Source organism: Aethalodelphis obliquidens, unplaced genomic scaffold (genome assembly GCF_003676395.1).
Source record: "Aethalodelphis obliquidens isolate GAN/ISIS:26980383/991018 unplaced genomic scaffold, ASM367639v1 scaffold53, whole genome shotgun sequence".
NCBI lineage: Eukaryota > Metazoa > Chordata > Mammalia > Artiodactyla > Delphinidae > Aethalodelphis > Aethalodelphis obliquidens.
Genome location: NW_020837997.1, coordinates 8859909 through 8880277, shown reverse-complemented (window position 1 = coordinate 8880277; position 20369 = coordinate 8859909). Strand labels below are relative to the sequence as shown.

At 54.9% G+C, this 20369-nt stretch overlaps 1 protein-coding gene and 1 long non-coding RNA gene across 2 annotated transcripts; one reads left to right on the top strand and one right to left on the bottom strand.

The window, feature by feature from the left end:
- Positions 1–759: 759 nt before the first annotated feature.
- On the bottom strand, positions 760–5628 carry LOC113608854 (uncharacterized). Its single transcript, XR_003428435.1, has 3 exons — positions 4645–5628; positions 4102–4342; positions 760–983 (listed from the first exon to the last, which is right to left on the bottom strand). It is a non-coding gene; the product is annotated as an uncharacterized LOC113608854 (long non-coding RNA).
- Positions 4287–12851, top strand: STXBP2 (syntaxin binding protein 2). Its single transcript, XM_027085782.1, has 19 exons — positions 4287–4364; positions 5635–5684; positions 5963–6044; positions 6486–6562; positions 6689–6767; positions 6855–6958; positions 7362–7510; positions 7681–7765; positions 7853–7983; positions 8075–8182; positions 8469–8526; positions 8675–8740; positions 8835–8915; positions 9362–9500; positions 9962–10071; positions 11174–11269; positions 12018–12103; positions 12221–12378; positions 12699–12851. Exons 1-19 carry the CDS (start codon positions 4328–4330, stop codon positions 12782–12784), a joined length of 1782 nt encoding a protein of 593 aa, XP_026941583.1. The 5' UTR covers positions 4287–4327; the 3' UTR covers positions 12785–12851.
- The last annotated feature ends 7518 nt before the right edge of the window (positions 12852–20369 follow it).

The window sequence follows — 20369 nt, the reverse complement described above, 5'->3', positions numbered from 1 at the left end:
GCTGGGCCCCAGGGACTCTCAGGTGGGGTGCGGCAGTCGGCCAAAGCAGCGCCCCCACAGTGGGGAGCTTGGGCGGGCTTGGTCCCATAGGGAGAGGACAGGGCCCTAGGGCAGCCGAGGTGAGGTCTGAAGCTACCCAGCTTGCCCACCGATATCTGCCAGAAAGGCAGTTGCCGTCCGCAGGTGGTGGGAAGAGGGGAAGCTGGGCCCGAGGACCCCTGAGGCACCACCGGCTGGCCTCTGTCTCCTGGCCACCCTTCCTCTCTGCTCACTGTCCCCTGGTCTGGTTGCCCACCCCCTACTCCCAAAACAGGAAGGTCTGGTAGCTCCTGTCTCCCCACCGCCAATGCCAGGTTGGTCTGTCTCCTCTGATCTTTACCCCCAGCCCCGCCTCGGAACTGGAGGCTAGACTCCTGGGGAGGAAGGTGCCTGCCCCCTCCGCTGAGCAGCTATGGCTCTCCCTCAGTGCCCCGGGAGAGGAGGATGCTGGGAGGATCCCACCTGCACCCCACCCCATCCCCAGGATGCCTTTCTGGAAACCAGTTAAAGTTTCTTCTCGGAATACACGGGCCACGCTCTCATCACCTCTGCTCAATTGAAAAGCTTGGTCCTCCTCTCCAGGCAGCCCTCCACCATCCGGAGCCCCCATTCACACCCTCTCCATGGCCCCAAGACCCGGATGCCAACGTGATGTCCTGCTCCTCCCCGGACATATTAGTTTCCCAGGCTGCCTTAACAAAGTGTCCCAAACTGGGTAGCTTAGAGCAACAGACGTTTATTGTCATACAGTTCTGGGGGCCGGCAGTACAGAATCGAGGCGTTGGCAGGGCTATACTCCTGTAGCATGGAAGAGAGGGTCTTTCCTTGCCTCTCCCTGGGTTCTTGTGGCTGCCGGCAGTCCTTGGTGTCCCTTGGCTTGTGGCAGCAGGACTTCAGGCTCTGCCTCTGTTGTCACAGATGTCCCCCTTGTGTCCTTCACATGGCTGTCGTAAGACATGGACACCAGTCACGTTGCTTTAGGGATTCACCCTCCTGCAGCACGACCTCATCTTTACTAATTGCACCTGCAGAAACCCTATTTCCAAATAAGGGCACGTTCTAAGGTTCTGGGAGTTAGGACTTCAACACACTTTTCTGTTCTGTGGGCAGCCTTGTGCCCATAACAGCAGAACACCTTGGTCACCCTCACTGAGTAAAATGAGAGGCGGCAGACCCTACAGAGCCTCACCACCAGGGGACAGGCTGAGAAGCTAGAGGTGGTCCCAGCTTCCTCAGGGTCTCCCAGCTCCCTCCTTTGCCCCTGCAATCCATCTTTCCTCCCAGGAGCTGCAAGGGTCCCTTCCTTCCCCTGCTCAGAACTCTCTCTTGGCCCCCACTGTCCTCAGGAGAAAACCCGAGCACCTTGGGATCATGGGAATGTTCTAAACTTGACTGGTTATGCCGGCCATCGTTTAAAAATCTACAAATAACAAATGCTAATGAGGGTGTGGAGAAAAGGGAACCCTCCTACACCATTGATGGGGATGTAAATTGGTACAGCCACTATGGAAAACAGTGTGGAGGTTCCTCAAAAAACTAAAAATAGAACTACATTATGATCCAGCAATCCCACTCCTGGGCATATGCCCAGACAAAACTATAATTTGAAAAGATACATGAAAAGATATACCCAGTGTTCATTGCAGCATTGTTTACAATAGTCAAGACATGGAAGCAATCTAAATATCCATTGACAGAGAAATGGATAAAGAAGATGTGGTAAATATATACAGTGGAACATTACTTAGTCATGAAAAAGAATGAAATAATGCCATTTGCAGCAACATGGATGGACCTAGAGATTACCATACTAAGTGAAGTAAGTCAGAAAGAGAAAGACAAATACCATATGATATCATTTATATGTGGAATCTAAAATATGACACAAATGAACTTATCTACAAAACAAAAACAGACTCACAGACATAGAGAACAGACTTGTGGTTGCCAAGTGGGGGAGAATGGGGGATGGATTGGGAGATTGGGATTAGCAGATGCAAACTATTATACATAGAATGGATAAACAACAAAGTCCTACTGTATAGCACAGGGAACTGTATTCAATATCCTGTGATAAACCATAATGGAAAAGAATACATACATAGGGACTCCCCTGGTAGTGCAGTGGTAAAGAATCTGCCTGCCAATGCAGAGGACACGGGTTTGAGCCCTGCTCCAGGAAGATCCCACATGCCATGGGGCAACTAAGCCCGTGAGCCACAGCTACTGAGCCTGCGCTCTAGAGCCTGTGAGCCACAACTACTGAGCCCATGAGCCACAACTACTGAGCCCATGTGCCACAACTACTGAAGCCAGCACGCCCAGAGCCCTGCTCTGCAACAACAGGCCACCGCAATGAGAAGCCCGTGCACGGCAATGAAGAGTAGCCCCCACTCACCGCAACGAGAGAAAGCCTGCATGCAGCAAGGAAGACCCAACGCAGCCATAAATAAATAAATAATTAAATATATATATATATATATATATACTTATATGTATATTCTCAGAATCACTTTGCTGTACAGCAGAAATTAACATTGTATATCAACTATACGTCAATAAAGTAAATTTTAAAAAAAAATTGGTGATGGATACACAACTGTGAATATGCTAAAAGCCATTAAATTGTATGCTCTCAGTGATCAAATTGTATGGTATGTGAATTTTATTGCAATAAAACTATGAAAGAAAGAGAGAAAAGGAGAGGATGGGAGGGAGAGGGAGAGAGAAAGAGAAGGTGAGCAAGAAAGAGAAAGAGAAAGAAATAAAGAAAAGGAAAAAGGAAAGAAAACCCCAAACTCCTACATAGAGAGAACAGCCATCCTGGTTTGCCCAGGACTGTCCCAGTTTTAGCACTGAAAGTCCTGGGTCCTGTGAACCCCTCAATCCAAGGCAAATCGGGTTAGTCCTACTACGTCCCATAGAGGTCTGGCCTCCGTAGACCCTCCAACCTCACCTCACTCCAGCCACTCCTCTGAGCTCATCCCTCCCTTCTCTCTGCATGGTTGCTCCCTGATGTCATTCAGGGTTAAGCCTAAAGGCCACACCCATAGGGTACCCCTCTGGCACCACCCTCAATAAAGCGCCCCCCCACCGTGGCACTTGTTATCAGGTCACTGTTTATTTCCTTAAGGCATAACCGATTATTTTCTATCCCCTCCTCCTCCATTCAACTTTAAGTGCTGCCTGGCAGGCTTTCTGGTCTTATTCACTGTGGTCAGTCCCATGCCTGTCCCATGAAAGTGGCAGAGGACCTGGCACCTGGCCGACTCTTAAGAAACATGGTCAAATAAAAGCATGGGTTCGGGACTGAACGAGCTTAGGACTCTGCATTCACACACGTGTGTCACACTTTAAATCCTCATTTAAAGGATGAGGTGCTGCTGGACTGGGCCCTTTGCATGACAAGGTGTCAGCCCTTTGCTGGTGCACAGCAGGGGCAGGCCCTGAAATTTCTAGTCCAGCGTGAATTGAGGTGTGTGTGTGTGTGTGTGTGTGTGTGTGTGTGTGTGAGAGAGAGAGAGAGACAGAGACAGAGACAGAGACAGAGACAGAGAGAGAGTATGCAAGCCGTTGAGCATGCCACTGAATCCACGTGCGTAGCAGCAAGGCCATGACCAGCATACCTCCCGGGGACAGACTCGTGTTTCAGATTGCAATAGGCCTACTCATCACGTGGCCTTGGACAAGGGTCCGGCCCAGCCCCTGTTTCATTGTCTATCCCGCATCTCCCGTCAGGGTCTCTGGCAGGATCGACTGAGAACCTGGCACGGGTCCCTAGCACACAGTAGATACAGGCTTAGCTTCAACCATCCCTCCAGGCCTCCTCCCCAGTTTATCAAGTGTTGCCTAAGCCCGCTGCTGCTGCTAAACTCGGGTACGTTAGATAAGTGGGGCACGGGTTTGTGGCCCCGCGGCTCCGGGTGGGCACACAGTATCTTTCAGACAAAGAGAAACTTCGGGCAGGGTGGAGCTGTGCCTGGGGAAGATGAAGAGGTTATTACTGCCTTGCGATCCCACTTTCTCGCTGCACACAAGCTAGGGAAGTGTGTCTGAGCTCACGTCTGTGAGTGCGTCGTCCGGCGACTTGGTGCGCGTCTGCGTGGACTCATTCGCGGGTCGTCTCCACACGGAACCCAGCAACCTCTCTGAAAACCGACGGCGGGGCGGGGCCAGGTGCGCAGGGGGCGGGAGCCAGGCCCCGCGGGGCGGAGTCCACGTGGATGACGTTCAGGGCCACGCCCCCACCTTGGGACAGACCCGGAAGCGGCGGCACCCCTAGGGGAAGATGGCGCCCTCGGGGCTGAAGGCGGTGGTGGGGGAGAGTGAGTGCCGCCTCCTGGGGGCGGGGGGCCGGGTGCGCACGGACTCTGGGACCCAAGCGGCGGGGAGTTGGGGGCCTGGCTGGGCATCGAGCACCTGACGCTCGAGGGGGCGGACGGGGACTTGGCCTCAGCTGGATGTCCCGTCGCTCCCTTGAGAGAGCGGAACAAAGTTGGGAGACAGAACTCCGGGGACCTAAAGGAATCAGACTAAGGGTGGCGTAGACAGGCGCTGGGCAGGGACTCCTGGGCCCCCTAGGGTGCCAGCGGGGGGAGGGCACACCTGGACATCCAGACTCCCGGATCTCAGCCGGGCGAAGTCCGGCGAGCTGGACTCTTGGGGCCCCTGGTGCGGACGGGGTCCGGGCCTGGGTGCGCTGGTCAGCGACCCCAGGTGGTGAGAGTGCTCAGGCGACGCGTCCGGACCCCTATCCAGGTCCATGGGTGGGGGACGCCTTCCTCCTTGCCCGGTCGCTAAGAACCCCATGCAGCTAGAGGACCCAGGCATCCAGGCCCCGCAGGCTGGGTTCTTGGGGGAGGGGTGGAGGTCGCCCCCTCCCCCACCTCCGGTAGTTCCGGCCTCAGCGACTCCTTCCGCCCTGGCCGTCCTGATAACTGTGGACACGACACTCTTGCCGGGCGGGGCTGCCTATCCACTCCCTCCACTAGGCAGGGGCCAGTGTGGCTGAAACCCCCAAAACCCCAACTGAAAAAGGAGTCTCCTACATAGGAGTTAATGGGGAGATAGGAGAATCGCTGATTCCATTATACAGATGAAGAAACTGAGGCTGGATGTTGGGTAATGGGATGACCACAGCCAGGCATGCCTCAGACCAGGGATCCAGGGGTCCTGTGTTCTGGTCCAGGGGAAACTGATGGAGGTCGAATGAGGGTGTGGCTGAAATATACAGGCCAGGAGTACTTGAGTAGCAGATAGGGAGGCTGAGAGCCCAGCTCTGGAGGCAGGTAGACCTGTTATGTGAGTCTTGGCTTTCCAGTTATTCGTTTATCTAAAGCATAGTTATCCAGTGGCTACTTATTGCCTCAGGCACTCGCCACTTAAGTGCTGAGGGTACTTATGCAACTTACTTCTCTTCTCTGAACCTCAGGGGCCCTGTCTATAAATTGGGGGTGACTAGGAGCTACCTCACAGGACTGGGGGGAGGAATAAATGTGAGTTCAGATGGAGGTCCAGCCCGGGACCCAGAAGGTTTGGGGGCACGGTGGGACCAGAGGAGCTGGCATCCTGAGCCTGCCCCTCACTTCCCCGCAGAAATTTTGAGCGGAGTCATTCGGAGCGTCAAGAAGGATGGGGAGTGGAAGGTAGGGGTGAGACAGAATGCCTTGTCCAAACCCATGTGGGGGACCCTGAATGTGAGACTCCCTCCAACTCCTTAAGGAGGTTGCTGGTCCACAGAGGTGGGGTCAGGCGGGCCAGTCTGGGATGCGGTGGGTTGGGGATGGGGTCCTGGGTCCTTGTGTTCAACCAGCTCTTGAAGCTGTCAGGCCTGCCCACTGCCCCAGCCCCTCCTCAGGGACAGGTTCAGCCTCTCCCACCCTCTTGTCTGTCCGCCGGTCCATCTGTCCATCCACCTGGACAGGTGCTCATCATGGACCACCCGAGTATGCGCATCTTGTCGTCCTGCTGCAAGATGTCAGACATCCTGGCTGAGGGCATCACCAGTGAGTGGACACTCCCACCCCATGCTGCCCAGATGGGACCTGAGTGTGGGATCCCCTCAAATTCTCCAGAGCTCCCAAATATGCAGCTCACTGCACAGACAGCCCTGATTTGGGAGCCCATGGTTGTGCAGCCCCTGTATGTGGAACACCATGTAGGACTCTCAGTGCGTGACGTCCAGAATGGATAACTTTCTATGGGCGATCCCCAAGGGGTATGACTATGTGACCCCCGAATGTGCAGGACCCTTATCAGACCCTTACGCTCTTAGCTGTGTGACCCGTGGGTGTGCACCTCCTGCTTTGGACCCTTAGGGAGTGCAGTCCCCCTGCTTCACTCCAGGATCTGACCCTCCTTCCCAAGTGTCCAGCTCCCTGAGTCAGAGACTCCCCATGTGCCCTGGCCCCACTGCCATCATGTGCCCCTTCCTTTGTTCCTACTAGTTGTGGAGGACATCAACAAACGGCGAGAACCCATCCCCAGTCTGGAGGCCATTTACCTGCTGAGCCCCACGGAGAAGGTGCCTATGTGAGCGGGTGTGTGCGCGCATGTCTGCAGTGTATGGGGGACAGGCAGCTGGCTGGAGGCTGGGGCAGGGTATGGTCAGTCTAGGGGCCAGGCCTGGAGAGTGATCCGCATTCCTCAGTCGGTGCAGGCCCTGATCGCAGACTTCCAGGGGACCCCGACCTTCACCTACAAAGCGGCACACATCTTCTTCACCGACAGTGAGTGAGGAGAGCCAGTGGGGTGGGGGTCAGGGCGAGGGGGTGTGTGGGCTGCCCTGGCCTGATGCCCCCTCTTGCCCACCCCAGCCTGCCCCGAGCCCCTGTTCTGTGAGCTGGGCCGCTCCCGGCTGGCGAAGGTGGTGAAGACGCTGAAAGAGATCCACCTTGCCTTCCTCCCGTACGAGGCTCAGGTACAGCCCAGCCTAGTCCTGGGAAGGGGTGGGGGTCTGTCACCAAACGTCCCAGGTTCCCTCAGAAACAGGCACCGAGACAAGTAAAGGGGACACTGAATCAGAAAGCAAAGGAGCCAACACCGGGCGGAATGAGCTCCTAGCGCTGTGGCATCCGGAGTACTGTCCCACTGGGTAACGGCAGGGGGCAGCATAGAGCTCACCTCAGCGTCGTCCCAAGTTGGAGAGGACTGAGGTATTTCTCCACCTCCTTCTCTAGACAGGAGTTGGGGGCTGCCCCAGGCCTGCCTCCTAGATGGCAGAGCAGGCTCCAGAGACCAGAGGAAGCCCCAGGGAGTGGCAGATGGCGGCTGCTGGAGTTGGGCAAGGCTACACCTCCAGCGGCGGCTCTGTGCCCTCCCAGGTGTTCTCCTTGGATGCCCCGCACAGCACCTACAATCTCTACTGCCCCTTCCGTGCCAGCGAGCGGGCACGGCAGCTCGAAGCGTTGGCCCAGCAGATCGCCACCCTGTGCGCCACACTGCAAGAGTACCCGGCCATCCGCTACCACAAGTGGGAACCCCACCTGGATGCCACCCTCTGACCTTGACCCCATCCTGTTTCCAACCCCAGCCCCAGTCCTCACCCTGGTCCCTAACCCCATCCCCGACCCCCAGTCTGCGCCTGGCCCTCCCCAAGCCCACGCCCTGAGCACCCCCCACATCTGCCCACCCCACCCCCAGGGGCCCAGAGGACACGGCCCAGCTGGCCCACGCCGTCCTAGCCAAGCTGAACGCCTTCAAGGCAGACACTCCCAGTCTGGGCGAGGTGAGGGGGCTTTCTGGGGAGGTGGGGGGAGGGCCCAGCCAGGGTCAGGGTCAATGTCCTCATCCCTGCCCACCCCCTCCACCCCAGGGCCCTGAGAAAAGTCGCTCACAGCTCCTCATCATGGACCGGGCGGCCGACCCCGTGTCCCCACTGTTGCACGAGCTCACCTTCCAGGCCATGGCCTATGACCTGCTGGACATCGAGCAGGACACGTACAGGTGGGTGGACCCCGGGACTCGCCATCTGCCATCACTGCGGACCTGGGTCCTCAGCCAGTGCGCCCGACGCTCATGTCTCCTGCTCCCCCAGGTATGAGACCACGGGGCTCAGCGAGGCCCGGGAGAAGGCCGTGCTGCTGGACGAGGACGATGACCTGTGGGTGGACCTGCGGCACATGCACATCGCAGATGTGTCCAAGTACGGGCACGTGGTGGGCGCCGGGGGTATGGGCCCTTCCGCACGCGGTCCCCACCCCCTCCCACCCCTCTGTGGACTGGGTACATGGCCTCCCGCTGTGGGTGAGCGCCCCTCCACGAGCCACACCCCTCCGCTGGCCTCCCCGGTGCGTCCCCAGTGTGGGCTCGCACGTGGCCTGTGTCTCCTGGCTCCCATCCCCTGGCCGTGCAATGCCCCCCAACTCTGCCGTCAAACTACGGTCTTGGCACCCGTCCCCATCCTGCCCCCTGCCCACTCTCACTGCCAGGAAGGTCACGGAGCTCCTGAAGACATTCTGTGAGAGCAAGAGGCTGACCACAGACAAGGTAGGGTGTGGGCCTGTGTCAGGGTGGGCAGCTTGGGAGGAATGCCCCTCCCCCCCAAAGATGGGGGCGGGGCCTCAGTCTGGATCCCTAGCCTGCAGCAGGGGCCTCCGGTAGGCAGGGCCTGGCTCACGCTCCTTCCTGTCCCCAGGCCAACATCAAAGACCTGTCCCACATCCTGAAAAAGATGCCACAGTACCAGAAGGAGCTGAACAAGGTGAGCGGGGGCGGGGAACCTGCCCCCTCCAACTGCCACCCCGTCTCCACCCTGGCTCACCTCTGTTACCCCAATTCCCACCTCTGCTCCTCAGTATTCTACGCACCTGCATTTAGCTGATGACTGCATGAAGCACTTCAAGGGCTCTGTGGAGAAGCTGTGCAGTGTGGAGCAGGTGGGGTGAGCCCAGGGCAGGGGTGGGGTCTGTGGAGGGGAGGCTGGGCGTGGGGGGCGGGGTCTGTGGAGGAGGCGGGGTCTGTGGGGAGGCAGGGCCTGTGAGGGAGGCGGGGCCTGTGAAGGGGCGTTTTCTGGGGTAGAGTATGGCTTGTGGGGGTGCCAGGCCCGTGGAAAGGTAGGACCAGGGTAAGGGGCGGGGCCTATGGAGAGGTGTGGCCTGTGTGAGGGGTGGGGCCCGTGGGGAAGAGGCTGGGGCTGCGAGGGGGTGGAGCCTATGGAGAGGACGGGCGTGTGCGAGGGGTGGGGCCTCTCTGCGAACACGTGTAGAACCTTCAGAGACCTGGTGGTCAGATGAAATGAAGCCCAAAGGTCTTGCCGAGCCCCCTGGGATGGTCCTGCCCCACCCCGTCCCCCCACATAGTGGCTGACCCCCATGCCCCACAGGACTTAGCCATGGGCTCTGACGCAGAGGGCGAGAAGATCAAGGACGCCATGAAGCTGATCGTGCCGGTGCTTCTGGACGCCGCAGTGCCAGCCTACGACAAGATCCGGGTTCTGTTGCTCTACATTCTTCTACGGAATGGTGGGTAGGGGGCAAGGGGGGGCCTTGGTATACCGCCACTCACCGCGGTCTCCAGTGATCCTGGGACTCTCTAAACCCCACAGTTGCCCTGCCCTCGGGATGCCCCCAAACCCCACAGATACCCCTGTGGACCCTGGGCCTCCTTCCATTGGCCTCCGTTGGCATGGAGAGCCTGCAAATCTATGACGTCTCCAAATTTGGCCCCCAGTCTACTACCCGCTCTGGGATTCGCATCCAGAATTCTAACATCAGGAACGCCCCCGCGCCAGCCTGGTGGCTCCCCTGGTCCCGAGGGTCTCTGAACTGTAGGCTGCTCCTGTCATGGTTCTGCCACCTCCTCACCCCACCGCAAGCCCCTCAACCCAGAAATGTGCATGGCTACCTCTGTCCCCCCACCCTCCCCTCCCCCGCAACCCCATGAGCATCCCATCCACGTCAGCCCGCCCATCGGCCTCCTCCAGGTGTGAGCGAGGAGAACCTGGCCAAGCTGATCCAGCACGCCAACGTGCAGGCACATAGCAGCCTCATCCAGAACCTGGAGCAGCTGGGTGGCACTGTCACCAACCCCGGGGTATGCTGGGGCAGAGACTGGGGGGGAGGCGGATATGGGGGCAGCCTCATCCAGAACCTGGAGCAGCTGGGTGGCACTGTCACCAACCCCAGGGTATGCTGGGGCAGAGACTGGGGGGGAGGCGGATATGGGGGCAACCTCATCCAGAACCTGGAGCAGCTGGGCGGCACTGTCACCAACCCCGGGGTATGCTGGGGCAGAGACTGGGGGGGAGGCGGATATGGGGGCAGCCTCATCCAGAACCTGGAGCAGCTGGGCGGCACTGTGACCAACCCCGGGGTATGCTGGGGCAGAGACTGGGGGGAGGCGGATATGGGGGTGGGGCCGCCTGGGGAGCGGGCACTGAGTCAGAGGGCAGTGACTGGGGGTGGAGGGCACGTCACCAGGGCAGGGGTACGCAGGGCATGATGTGGTTCTTGGAGGACAGGAGGCTTGAGTGGGGTCTGGGGACCGGGGGGCACTAGGGCTGTCCCCAGCCTCGGCGGTCATAGGAGAAACAGGGCGGGCAAGGCATAGTCAGAGCCCCAGTCCATGTGGTCCGAGTCCCGGGGGCGGATAGCCGGGTCACCAGCATGGGGCACACAGTTGACCCTGGGCTCCCAGAGGTCTGAGGGCCACCGACCTGGGCGGGACACACATGGCAGCTTCCTGTGCTCCGATCTCCACACATTCCGCTTCCTCTGACCCTGCCTCCACCTCTGGCCACGCGCATCTCTCATGTTCTCCCCTTGCCAGCTGGTCCTCCGTCTCTCTCTCAGGCGCCCGTCTGTCGCCCTGTCCGCCACTTCTCAGTTCCCTTGCTTCTGTGTCCTCCCACATCTGTCTCCATCTTTCTCTCTTAGTCCTGATCTTTCTGTTTGTCACATGTTTGTCTCACTGCCTCTGTATTTCTTCCTCCCTCTCTCTCATTTTCCCTTCCTCGCTCTCTGTGTCTGTCTCTCTCTCTGTCTCCCTCCCTCCTTCTATCTTTCTCTCTGGTTCTCTGTCCCCTTTCTCCATCTTTGTCTGCAACCTTCCCAAATCCGACAAGCCCCCAGCCCCATTTATGACCCGCCTCCTTCTCCCTGATTCCCCCACTGACCCCGGCCCGCCCCGCCTGTAGGGCTGTGGGACCACAAGCCGGCTGGAGCGGAGGGAGCGCTCAGAGCCCACCTATCAGCTGTCCCGCTGGACCCCGATCATCAAGGATGTGATGGAGGTACCGCTGCTGGGGGGTTGGGGCCTGACCCCCACACCCCGCCCCTATCCAGGCAACGCTCAGCCCTCTTCCTGATCACCGTCCTAAGCCCCCAGGCTTAAGGGGAAATCCTTCATTATGGGCATCCCTGTGGCATCCGATTTGCGCTGTCATGGGGGCAATCCCAAGCCCACACTGGAGGAAGTGGGGTGTCAGAGGGGTCCCTCATAGGGGAGCTTCATTTCCTCTCCACCTGCTGGTCCCCTCCTCTGTCCCCCTCTATTCGCTCCTGCCCCCCAGAAAGCCCCCTGGGTCCCCCTTTGTCCTCCCCATGCCAGTCCCTGCCCATTCTGGGAACCAAAAGTAGCAGCAACACAAAGGACCAGGCCAGGGACCTGGCTTCCTGGCCTCCTGCCGTTTGTATGGAGTCCGGGCACCTCCGCCTGCTTGGAGACCGGTGACCTTGGCCCCCGTGTCCCCATGGACTCTGCATGCTGAGACTCCTGGGTACCTGAGGGGCAGGGAGCTCAGAATCCTGGGTTCCCAAGGGTCTGTGGGCCCACACCTCTGGGTCCCTGCGGAGCTGAGGAGGAGCAGGGTCCTTAAGAAGTTAGGGGCCCAGAGTCCTGGGTCGCCAAGGGGCCGGAGACACAGATGGTGGCCCCCATCTGCCAGGATCCTGGCCCATGAACACACCCTATGGAGGGGGCTCCAGGCCGTGCACCCCGTCGCCCGGGCCCCTCTCTTCAGCCTCCTCCTCTGGCCCCAGGATGCTGTGGAGGACCGGCTGGACCGGAAGCTGTGGCCCTTCGTGTCTGACCCTGCACCCACGCCCAGCTCCCAGGCTGCTGTCAGGTGAGGCCCAGGGACGCCCCCCCCCCCAGCTGTGCCCAGGCCTGTGGGAGGTGAGGCTTGGGTATGGGGGTGGTGGTCTGCTGTTGCGACTGACCTTTCCCTGTCTCCCCCGGACAGCGCCCGCTTCGGCCACTGGCACAAGAACAAGACGGGCGTGGAGGCCCGGGCAGGGCCCCGGCTTATCGTCTACATCGTGGGCGGTGTGGCCATGTCAGAGATGCGGGCCGCCTATGAGGTGACCAGGGCCACTGATGGCAAGTGGGAGGTGCTTATCGGTGAGTGGCCAGGACCGGGGCCCCTGGGCTGGGGTGGGGCCGGGAGCCTGCCCCTGTGTGTGGGTCCCTGGGGGACTGACAGCTGCGTGCCTTCTGGGTGCCCAAAGCCTAGAGCCTCCACAGGGCCTGGGTGAGAGGATACCGGATACCTGAGGGGCTAGGGCTTGGCTTCCCAGGGAAGGGGTCACCTAGGAGTGGACCCCTCTCTCTCCGAGGGGTGAGCCTTCTGAGGCCTTAGGGTCAGGGCCTGGTTTCCCGAGCACCCCACCTGGGGGTGTCAGGGGCCGAGGTCACTCCCCCAACCCCATCCTCCTGCCCAGGCTCCTCACACATCCTCACCCCGACCCGCTTCCTGGATGACCTCAAGACGCTGGACCAGAAGCTGGAGGACATTTCCCTGCCCTGACCCTCCTGCCCCCGCCTGACCTGCCCCCTGCCCTTTTCAGAGAAATAAACTCCCATGTTTCTGCCAGCTGGCACCCACCTCACTTTCTTTCCATGGGAGCTAGACGAGGACTGCCACCCTTGGGTCCCATTCCCTGACCTGTGCCTCAGGCCCCACCCCATCCTGTTGTCCTTCCAGAGGGCATCCCAAGCTCTAATTTGAATATTGGCTCCAAGATCTACTAGCTGCTAGGTTTTGGCCAACTTCTTGGGTCCCCCTTCCAAAAACATGGGGGCCTACGACGGCAGTGGCTTTGCAGAGGAGGTGAAATGGCGCCGAAAGCTGACGGCACCGGAAAATGACAGCAGCTGCTCCTCTACTGGTACTAGGGTTATCTCGGCTGCTCCGATGGGACCATCAGTAGTAGTGTTAACAAGCAGAACAGGCCCTGTATCCCAGCACCCCCAGTCCTTCAGGAACTGTCTCAGTGGGGCCTGGGGCCACACGAGGCCAGGGGTCTTCTCAGGCTCCTAGGATCAGAATCTGCATTTGTGTGAGGAACACAGCAAATGCCCAGTTCCCACCCCAGAGAGAACTCTCCCTGCTTATCCTCCTCCCCACCCCCACTTTCTCCAGGCTGTTCACAGGGGCTCCTAACTGCAGGACTTATCAGACCCTTCACTGGGTGTGTTAGTTTGCTAAGGCTGCCATAACAGAGTGCCACATGCTGGGTGACCTACACAACAGAGATTATTCTCTCACAGTTCTGGAAACCGGGAGTCCAAGATCAAGGTGTCGGTGGGGTTGATTTTTTCTAAAGCCTCTCTCCTTGGCTTGTAGATGGCCATCTTCTCCCTGTGTCCTCACATCCTCTTCGCTCTGTGTGTGTCTGTGTCCTAATCTCCTCTTCTTCTTTTAAATTTATTTATTTTAATTTATTTTATTTTTGACTGTATTGGGTCTTCATTGCTGTACACGTGCTTTCTCTAGTTGCAGCGAGCGGGGGCTACCCGTCGTTGAGGTGCACGGGCTTCTCATTGCGGTGGCTTCTCTTGTTGTGGAGTACAGGCTCTAGGCGTGCGGGCTTCAGTAGTTGTGGCACGTGGGCTTCAGTAGTTATGGCGCCCGGGCTTCAGTAGTTGTGGCTCACAGGCTCTAGAGCGCAGGCTCAGTAGTTGTGGCGCACGGGCTTAGTTGCTCCGTGGCATGTGGGATCTTCCCAGACCAGGGCTCAAAACCATGTCCCCTGCATTGGCAGGCGGATTCTTAACCACTGCACCACCAGGGAAGCCCCTAATCTCCTCTTCTTATAAGGATACCAGTCATATTGGCTTAAAGTCTACACTAATGACCTTATTTTGACTTAATTATCTTTTAAAAATCTTGTCTCCAAATACAGTCACATTCTGAGGCATGGGGGTTAGGATTTCAGCATATGAATTTTCTGGGGACACAGTTCAGCCCATAACACTCAGCTAAAGTGAGATGTGAATCTCACAGCCTGAATAAGTTAGATGACAGCCCTTCTCTCTGGGGCACAGACACACAGCCAGGCTGGCAGTCTGTGGCACAGGTGGCTGTGGGAGCCCCAAGAACATGGTAATCCACTCAGGGGCAGCCTGGGAAGGCTTCCTGGAGGAGGTGGCACTTAAGAGAATGAAAGTGAAGAGGAGTCTGGGAAGGGAGGGGAGGGCACAGTGGAGGCAAAGGCAAGAGAGCAGAATGGAGCCAGAGGGAAAGGTCTTGAGGGACGACAAGGTCTGAGAGCCACCTGAGGCCTGAGTGAGGATTTGGCCCCTGCTGGGATGATGGGAAACTACAGAAAGGATCTGAGCATGGTCAGGTGGGGGCCCCAAGTCTAATGTTGGCGATGGGGTTCAGCTGGGATGAGTGCCTTGGGAGGGGGCCCTGGTGGGCGGGTAAATTGGGTATAGTGCCCCCCAGTGGAGCGCTACCCATTTCCATCCTGTCATCTCTGGAGTTGTGGCCCCTCCAAGACTGGGACCAGGGGGGCATGGGTGGACACAGGACACTTGAGGCCCTCCTTCCCTGCGCACGGAAGACTTGGCCCTGATTTTGAGGTCACCTATCCTTTTGAGAATTCAGAGAAGTCTAAAGACACTCTTCCCAGAAAAATTGCACGGACAGTTTTGCAGGTAGGGCCTTGGAGAAGCAAAAACCCCTCCGATTCAGCAATTCTACTAAGATTTATGCGAAACGCGTAATAGGGCGGAAAGATGGATGTGCAAGGCTGTCGAGTAGATGAGGTGCAGGGGAGAAAGTGAGTCATCTCAGACCACTGAGACGGCTGGCCCTGGATGCCCCGCCCCCCGCCACGGCTTTGGCAGAGAAGCCTTTCTACTGGGAGACGGAGTGGGAGGGAGATGGATTTAAAAGTTTAACTTTTAGGGACTTCTCTGGTGGCGCAGTGGTTAAGAATCGGCCTGTCAATGCAGGGGAGACGGGTTCGATCCGTGGTGGGGGAAGATCCCACATGCCATGGAGCAATTAAGCCCGCGAGCCACAAATGCTGAGCCTGTGCTCTAGAGGCCGCGAGCCACAACTACTGAGCCCACACGCCTAGAGCCGGTGCTCCGCAACAAGAGAAGCCGCCGCAATGAGAAGCCCGCGCACCGCAACGAAGAGTAGCTGCCACGCCCCCACGCGCAGCAAGGAAGACCCAACACAGCCCCAAATCAATTAATTAGTTAATTTTTTTTTAAAGTTTAACTTTTAAACTCTCCTCCTTGGAAAGCCGCGGTTTTCTTCCGGGACCCGCCTAGGTAGGTAAGCGCTCCGAGCGCCAGGGGGCGCTGTGGCTCAATTTGCTGGCTGCTTTGATCTTTAGCGTCTGTAACCCGAGCTTGGGTGACCCTATTAGAGACGGCGGGGGTGGGGGAGGGGGAGTAGGTCATGAGTTACTCAATAGTTCTCAGCGCCAGCGAAACTCTGTTGCTTAAATCGCCTCGGCCTCTGGCCCTTATTTGTACGTAGACGATGTTGTAAAGGCTCCCACCTCAGGGCATTTTGATTCTACAAATATTCACGGACCACCCCCATCCCCGCCCCCGAAAATGGGCCACAGCAGCCGGTAGTGTCAGGCCCTGACCACGCCCCAGGCACCCTGCCAAGCCCTCCACATGCATTACACAGAATTCTCAAAACCCTCGTGTGAGGGTAAAATCCACCCTCTCTCTGCGTCCTGTGAGACCTCACGTCAGGAGCTCCATGATGTCATGTCCCTACGATCGGTCGGTGGGTTGGGGGCGGGCGGGAGGTGTCCCTGGTTTCCAACAATTCTCCACATAAAGGTTTTAGCAGCCATGGATTCCTTCCGATCTCTCCCTTTTTTTTTTTTTAATTTAATTTTATTATTTTTTTCCCCGACGCTGCGAGGCTTGTGGCATCTTAGTCCCCCAACGAGGGATCGAACCCAGGTCACCGCAGTGAAAGCGCGGATTCCTAACCACTGGACTGCCAGGGAATTCCCCAATTTTTTTTTTCTGTACTTTAAAATTTTATCTATTTATTTATTGCCAATATCTCTTGAAGATTATTTTCAAACTTGTCATTCCTCCCACTGGAATCAGCTGGGATCCTTCTTGAAAGGACTCTCAGCAACTATTGAAGTTGGTTCGTATGGAAAATTACAACCTAGCGCGTTTTGTTACATGTTATTGTGGGTGTGGATTAGGTCGCTGAATCCCCGGGAGGCAGCTGGACACGTGAGCTCATCGGGGAGGCCTGGGGTGGGAACAGACTCCAGAGTCACCGGTGGTCATGGTATAAGCTTCGAGGCAACATCCAAGAACCACCGACTGCCACAATAATAATATATTAATATATACCACGATAATATAGTATTAATATAATAATACATCATTATTATTTAATACTGTAAGATGGTCTGGCCCCGGCTGGGCGGTAGTTCTCAGGATGTGCCAAGAAGGAGGACTCCACAAAGTGAGAAAAAAGGATTCCTCAGGTCAGCATCAGGGCTTCAGAAGGTCAGGAGGGCACCCCTGGGGTGGTGAGCACTGATGCTCTTGGTTGTGGGGACGTGGGGACACATCATAGCAGGGAGGCTTCTCAGCCCATGCTGTGCAGGGCAGGGGGCTCTGCTCGAGCAATATCTCATCCAGGTTAACAGGAGGGAAAAGTTTGTGGTCTTGAATTTGCTCTACTTAAAAATAAAAGTGAGCGGGGGAGATAAATTAGGAGTTTGGATTTCTATTTTTTTGTTTGTTTTTTTTTCTGCACTATGCAGATCTTAGTTCCCCTACCAGGGATGGAACCCCGGGCCCACGGCAATGAAAGTGCTGAGTCCTAACCACTGAACCACCAGGGAATTCCCAGGAGTTTGGAATTAACATAGACACACGACTATATATAAAATAGGTAAAAAACAAGGACCTACTGTCTAGCACAGGGAACTATACTCAGTATCTTGTAATAACCTATAATGGAAAAGAATCTGAAAAAAAATACATATATGTGTGTGTATAACTGAATCACTTGGCTGTACACTTGAAACTAACACAGCATTGTAAATCAACTCTACTTCAGTTTTTTTAAAAAACTAAAAAAATAAAAGTTTAAATACTTTACGGTACATTTAGACAATGGAAACTGACCCTGCATTAAAAAGAATTCACCCAAGAGAAAGGAAAATATACATCCACACAAAGACGTGTCCAGGAACGTTCATGGCATTATTCATAATAGCCCAAAGGTGGAAACAATCCAAATGCCCATCAGCTGGTGAATGGAAATCAATGTGGTACATCCAGGCGATGGAACGCAGCTCAGTCAAGGACCAAAGTACATGTTATGACATTAATGAACCTCAAAACACTATGCTAAGTAAATAAGCTTGATGCAAAAGACCACATAGTGTACGATTCCATTTAGATGAAATGTCCAGAATAAGCAAATTCACAGACAGAAAGTGGTTGCCTAGGGGTGGGGGTGGGAATAGAGAGTGACTGCAAAGGAGCACAAGATTCCTTTTAGGGGTGATAGAAACTTTCCAGAATTGGATTGTGGTAATGGCTGTGCAACCCTGTGAAACTTACTACAGATCACTGAGTTGTACAATTGAAATGGAGGAATGTGGTATGTAAATTATACTTCAATAAAGCTGCTTTAAAAAAGAACGAAAAAGTGAGGATCCCAGACATGGTGGAGCTGCCGGCTGGGCGGAGAGGGGTGGAGGTGGGATGGTGAAACCCGCAGGACCCTAGCAAAGCAAGAATTGCCTGAGGCCTCTGGGGGAGGGGCTGAGTGGCCCCGGGGAACCCAGCAGATGTCAAGGAAGCAAGGCAAGCTTCCCCTTTTTTTTTTTTTTTTTCTGTAAAGTTGCTCAAAATCTGAAAACACAAGTTAACCAACAGCTACTGCCAAAAATATTGTGAAAAGACTCCTGGAGGTGAGGAAATAGCCCTGAAAGTGGGAAAGTTCTGTTCCTGTTGGGCTGAGATGGGGTCCCCAGGGCTGAGGTATTGAGGGGACAGGACAGGAAGAGGAAGTTCTGGCTGGTGGCCCCTCCACATTGAGTGACCACTCAGAGCCTTGATCCCTGTCTGTGGCTGGGGAAATTCTGGGAAAATATTGATCCCCCTCCCGAAAAAAAGCTACGTTTGAAGCATCCACTACATACCATGCCTCATTCTGTAACGTCTACATAGATTTACATAAAGTATTTGCTGGATGAAATAAGTCAGATGGAGACAGACAAATACTTAAATGTGGAATCTGGTTTTCCCCCAGCTTCGTTGACATAAGCTTAAGGTGTACAACGTAGTGATTTAATACATATATACTGATCAAAGAAATGTTCACATATTGAGATATAGGGAAAGTCATTCTGGCTTATACATGAGTTAACTTGAATTTTATGCCAACAGCCTGTTTGTGGCCTATGCTAACAGCCTGTTTTATGCTAACAGCCTGTTTGTCGCCTATGAAAACTACATTGTGCATCTGCTTTAATTATTAAAGAAAAGGGCACATTGACCAGAAATTAAGAATGTCCATGTTCGAAATAAAGATTAAATGCCTCCCTTCCTGGGATGCCAGGGCTGGTCCTCCTTTGATGATAAGACTCCCTTCCCAGGCGCCGAGGTCATACTGACTCGCTGTGTACATCATGATCTGTTTTTTTTTTTTGAAACCTTGAAGGAGTGTCTCCCTGACTTGTTTGATGTCCTTTGTTCTGACAAGATATAAAACTGCGCTGAAAACCATACATCTCTGGGGCAGTTCCTCAGAGTTATCAGAGAGGCCGTCTTCCAGGCTATAGTCCTCAGTTTGGCTCAAATAAAACTCTTTCCTGGGACTTCCCTAGTAGTCCAGTGGTTAAGACTCGGTGCTTTCACTGCTGGGGGCGCAGGATCAATCCCTGGTCCGGGAAGTAAGATCCTACAAGCCAAGAGCTGCGGCCAAACAAATAAATAAATAAATAAGGACTCCGGCATCCAACAAATCTGGATCTGAAATCTCCCCTTCGGGAGTGACTCAGCCTCACCCAACATCAGTTTTCCCATCTGTGAAATGGGGCACAAGGTGGAGGCTGTCAGGAAGCTGTGGTCAGACTCTCCCTCCCGTCTCCACACCATTCCCCTTTTCTTTAAATTTTTTTTAAACATCCTTATTGGAGTATAATTGCTTTACAATGGTGTGTTAGTTTCTGCTTTATAGCAAAGTGAATCAGCTATACATATACATATATCCCCATATCTCCTCCCTCTTGCATGTCCCTCGCACCCTCCCTATCCCACCCCTCTAGGTGGTCACAAAGCACCGAGCTGATCTCCCTGTGCTATGTGGTTCCTTCCCACCAGTTATCCAGTTTACATTTGGTAGTGTATATATGTCCATGCCACTCTCTCATTTCGTCCCAGCTTACCCTTCCCACTCCCCGTGTCCTCAAGTCCCTTCTCTACATCTGCATCTTTATTCCTGTCCTGCCCCTAGGTTCTTGAGAACCCTTTTTTTTTTTTAGATTCCATATATATGTGTTAGCATACGGTACTTGTTTTTCTGTTTCTGACTTACTTCACTCTGTATGACAAACTCTAGGTCCATCCACCTCACTACAAATAACTCAATTTCATTTCTTTTTATGGCTGAGTAATATTCCATTATATATATGTGCCACATCTTCTTTATCCATTCATCTGTCGATGGGTACTTAGGTTGCTTCCATGTCCTGGCTACTGTAAATAGAGCTGCAGTGAACATTGTGGTACATGACTCTTTTTGAATTATGGTTTTCTCATGGTATATGCCCAGTAGTGGGATTGCTGGGTCGTATGGTAGTTCTATTTTTAGTTTTTTAAGGAACCTCCATACTGTTCTCCATAGTGGCTGTACCAATTTACATTCCCACCAACAGTTTTTTTAATTTTTTAAATTTTATTATGTTTTTTATTATTGAAGTACAGTTGATTTACAATGTCATGTTAGCTTCAGGTGTACAACACAGTGATACAGTGTTGAGATATATATATATGATATTTATTGTTTGTACTTTTGGATGATGGCCATTCTGACCAGTGTGAGGTGGTATCTCATTGTGGCTTTGATTAGCATTTCTCTAATAATT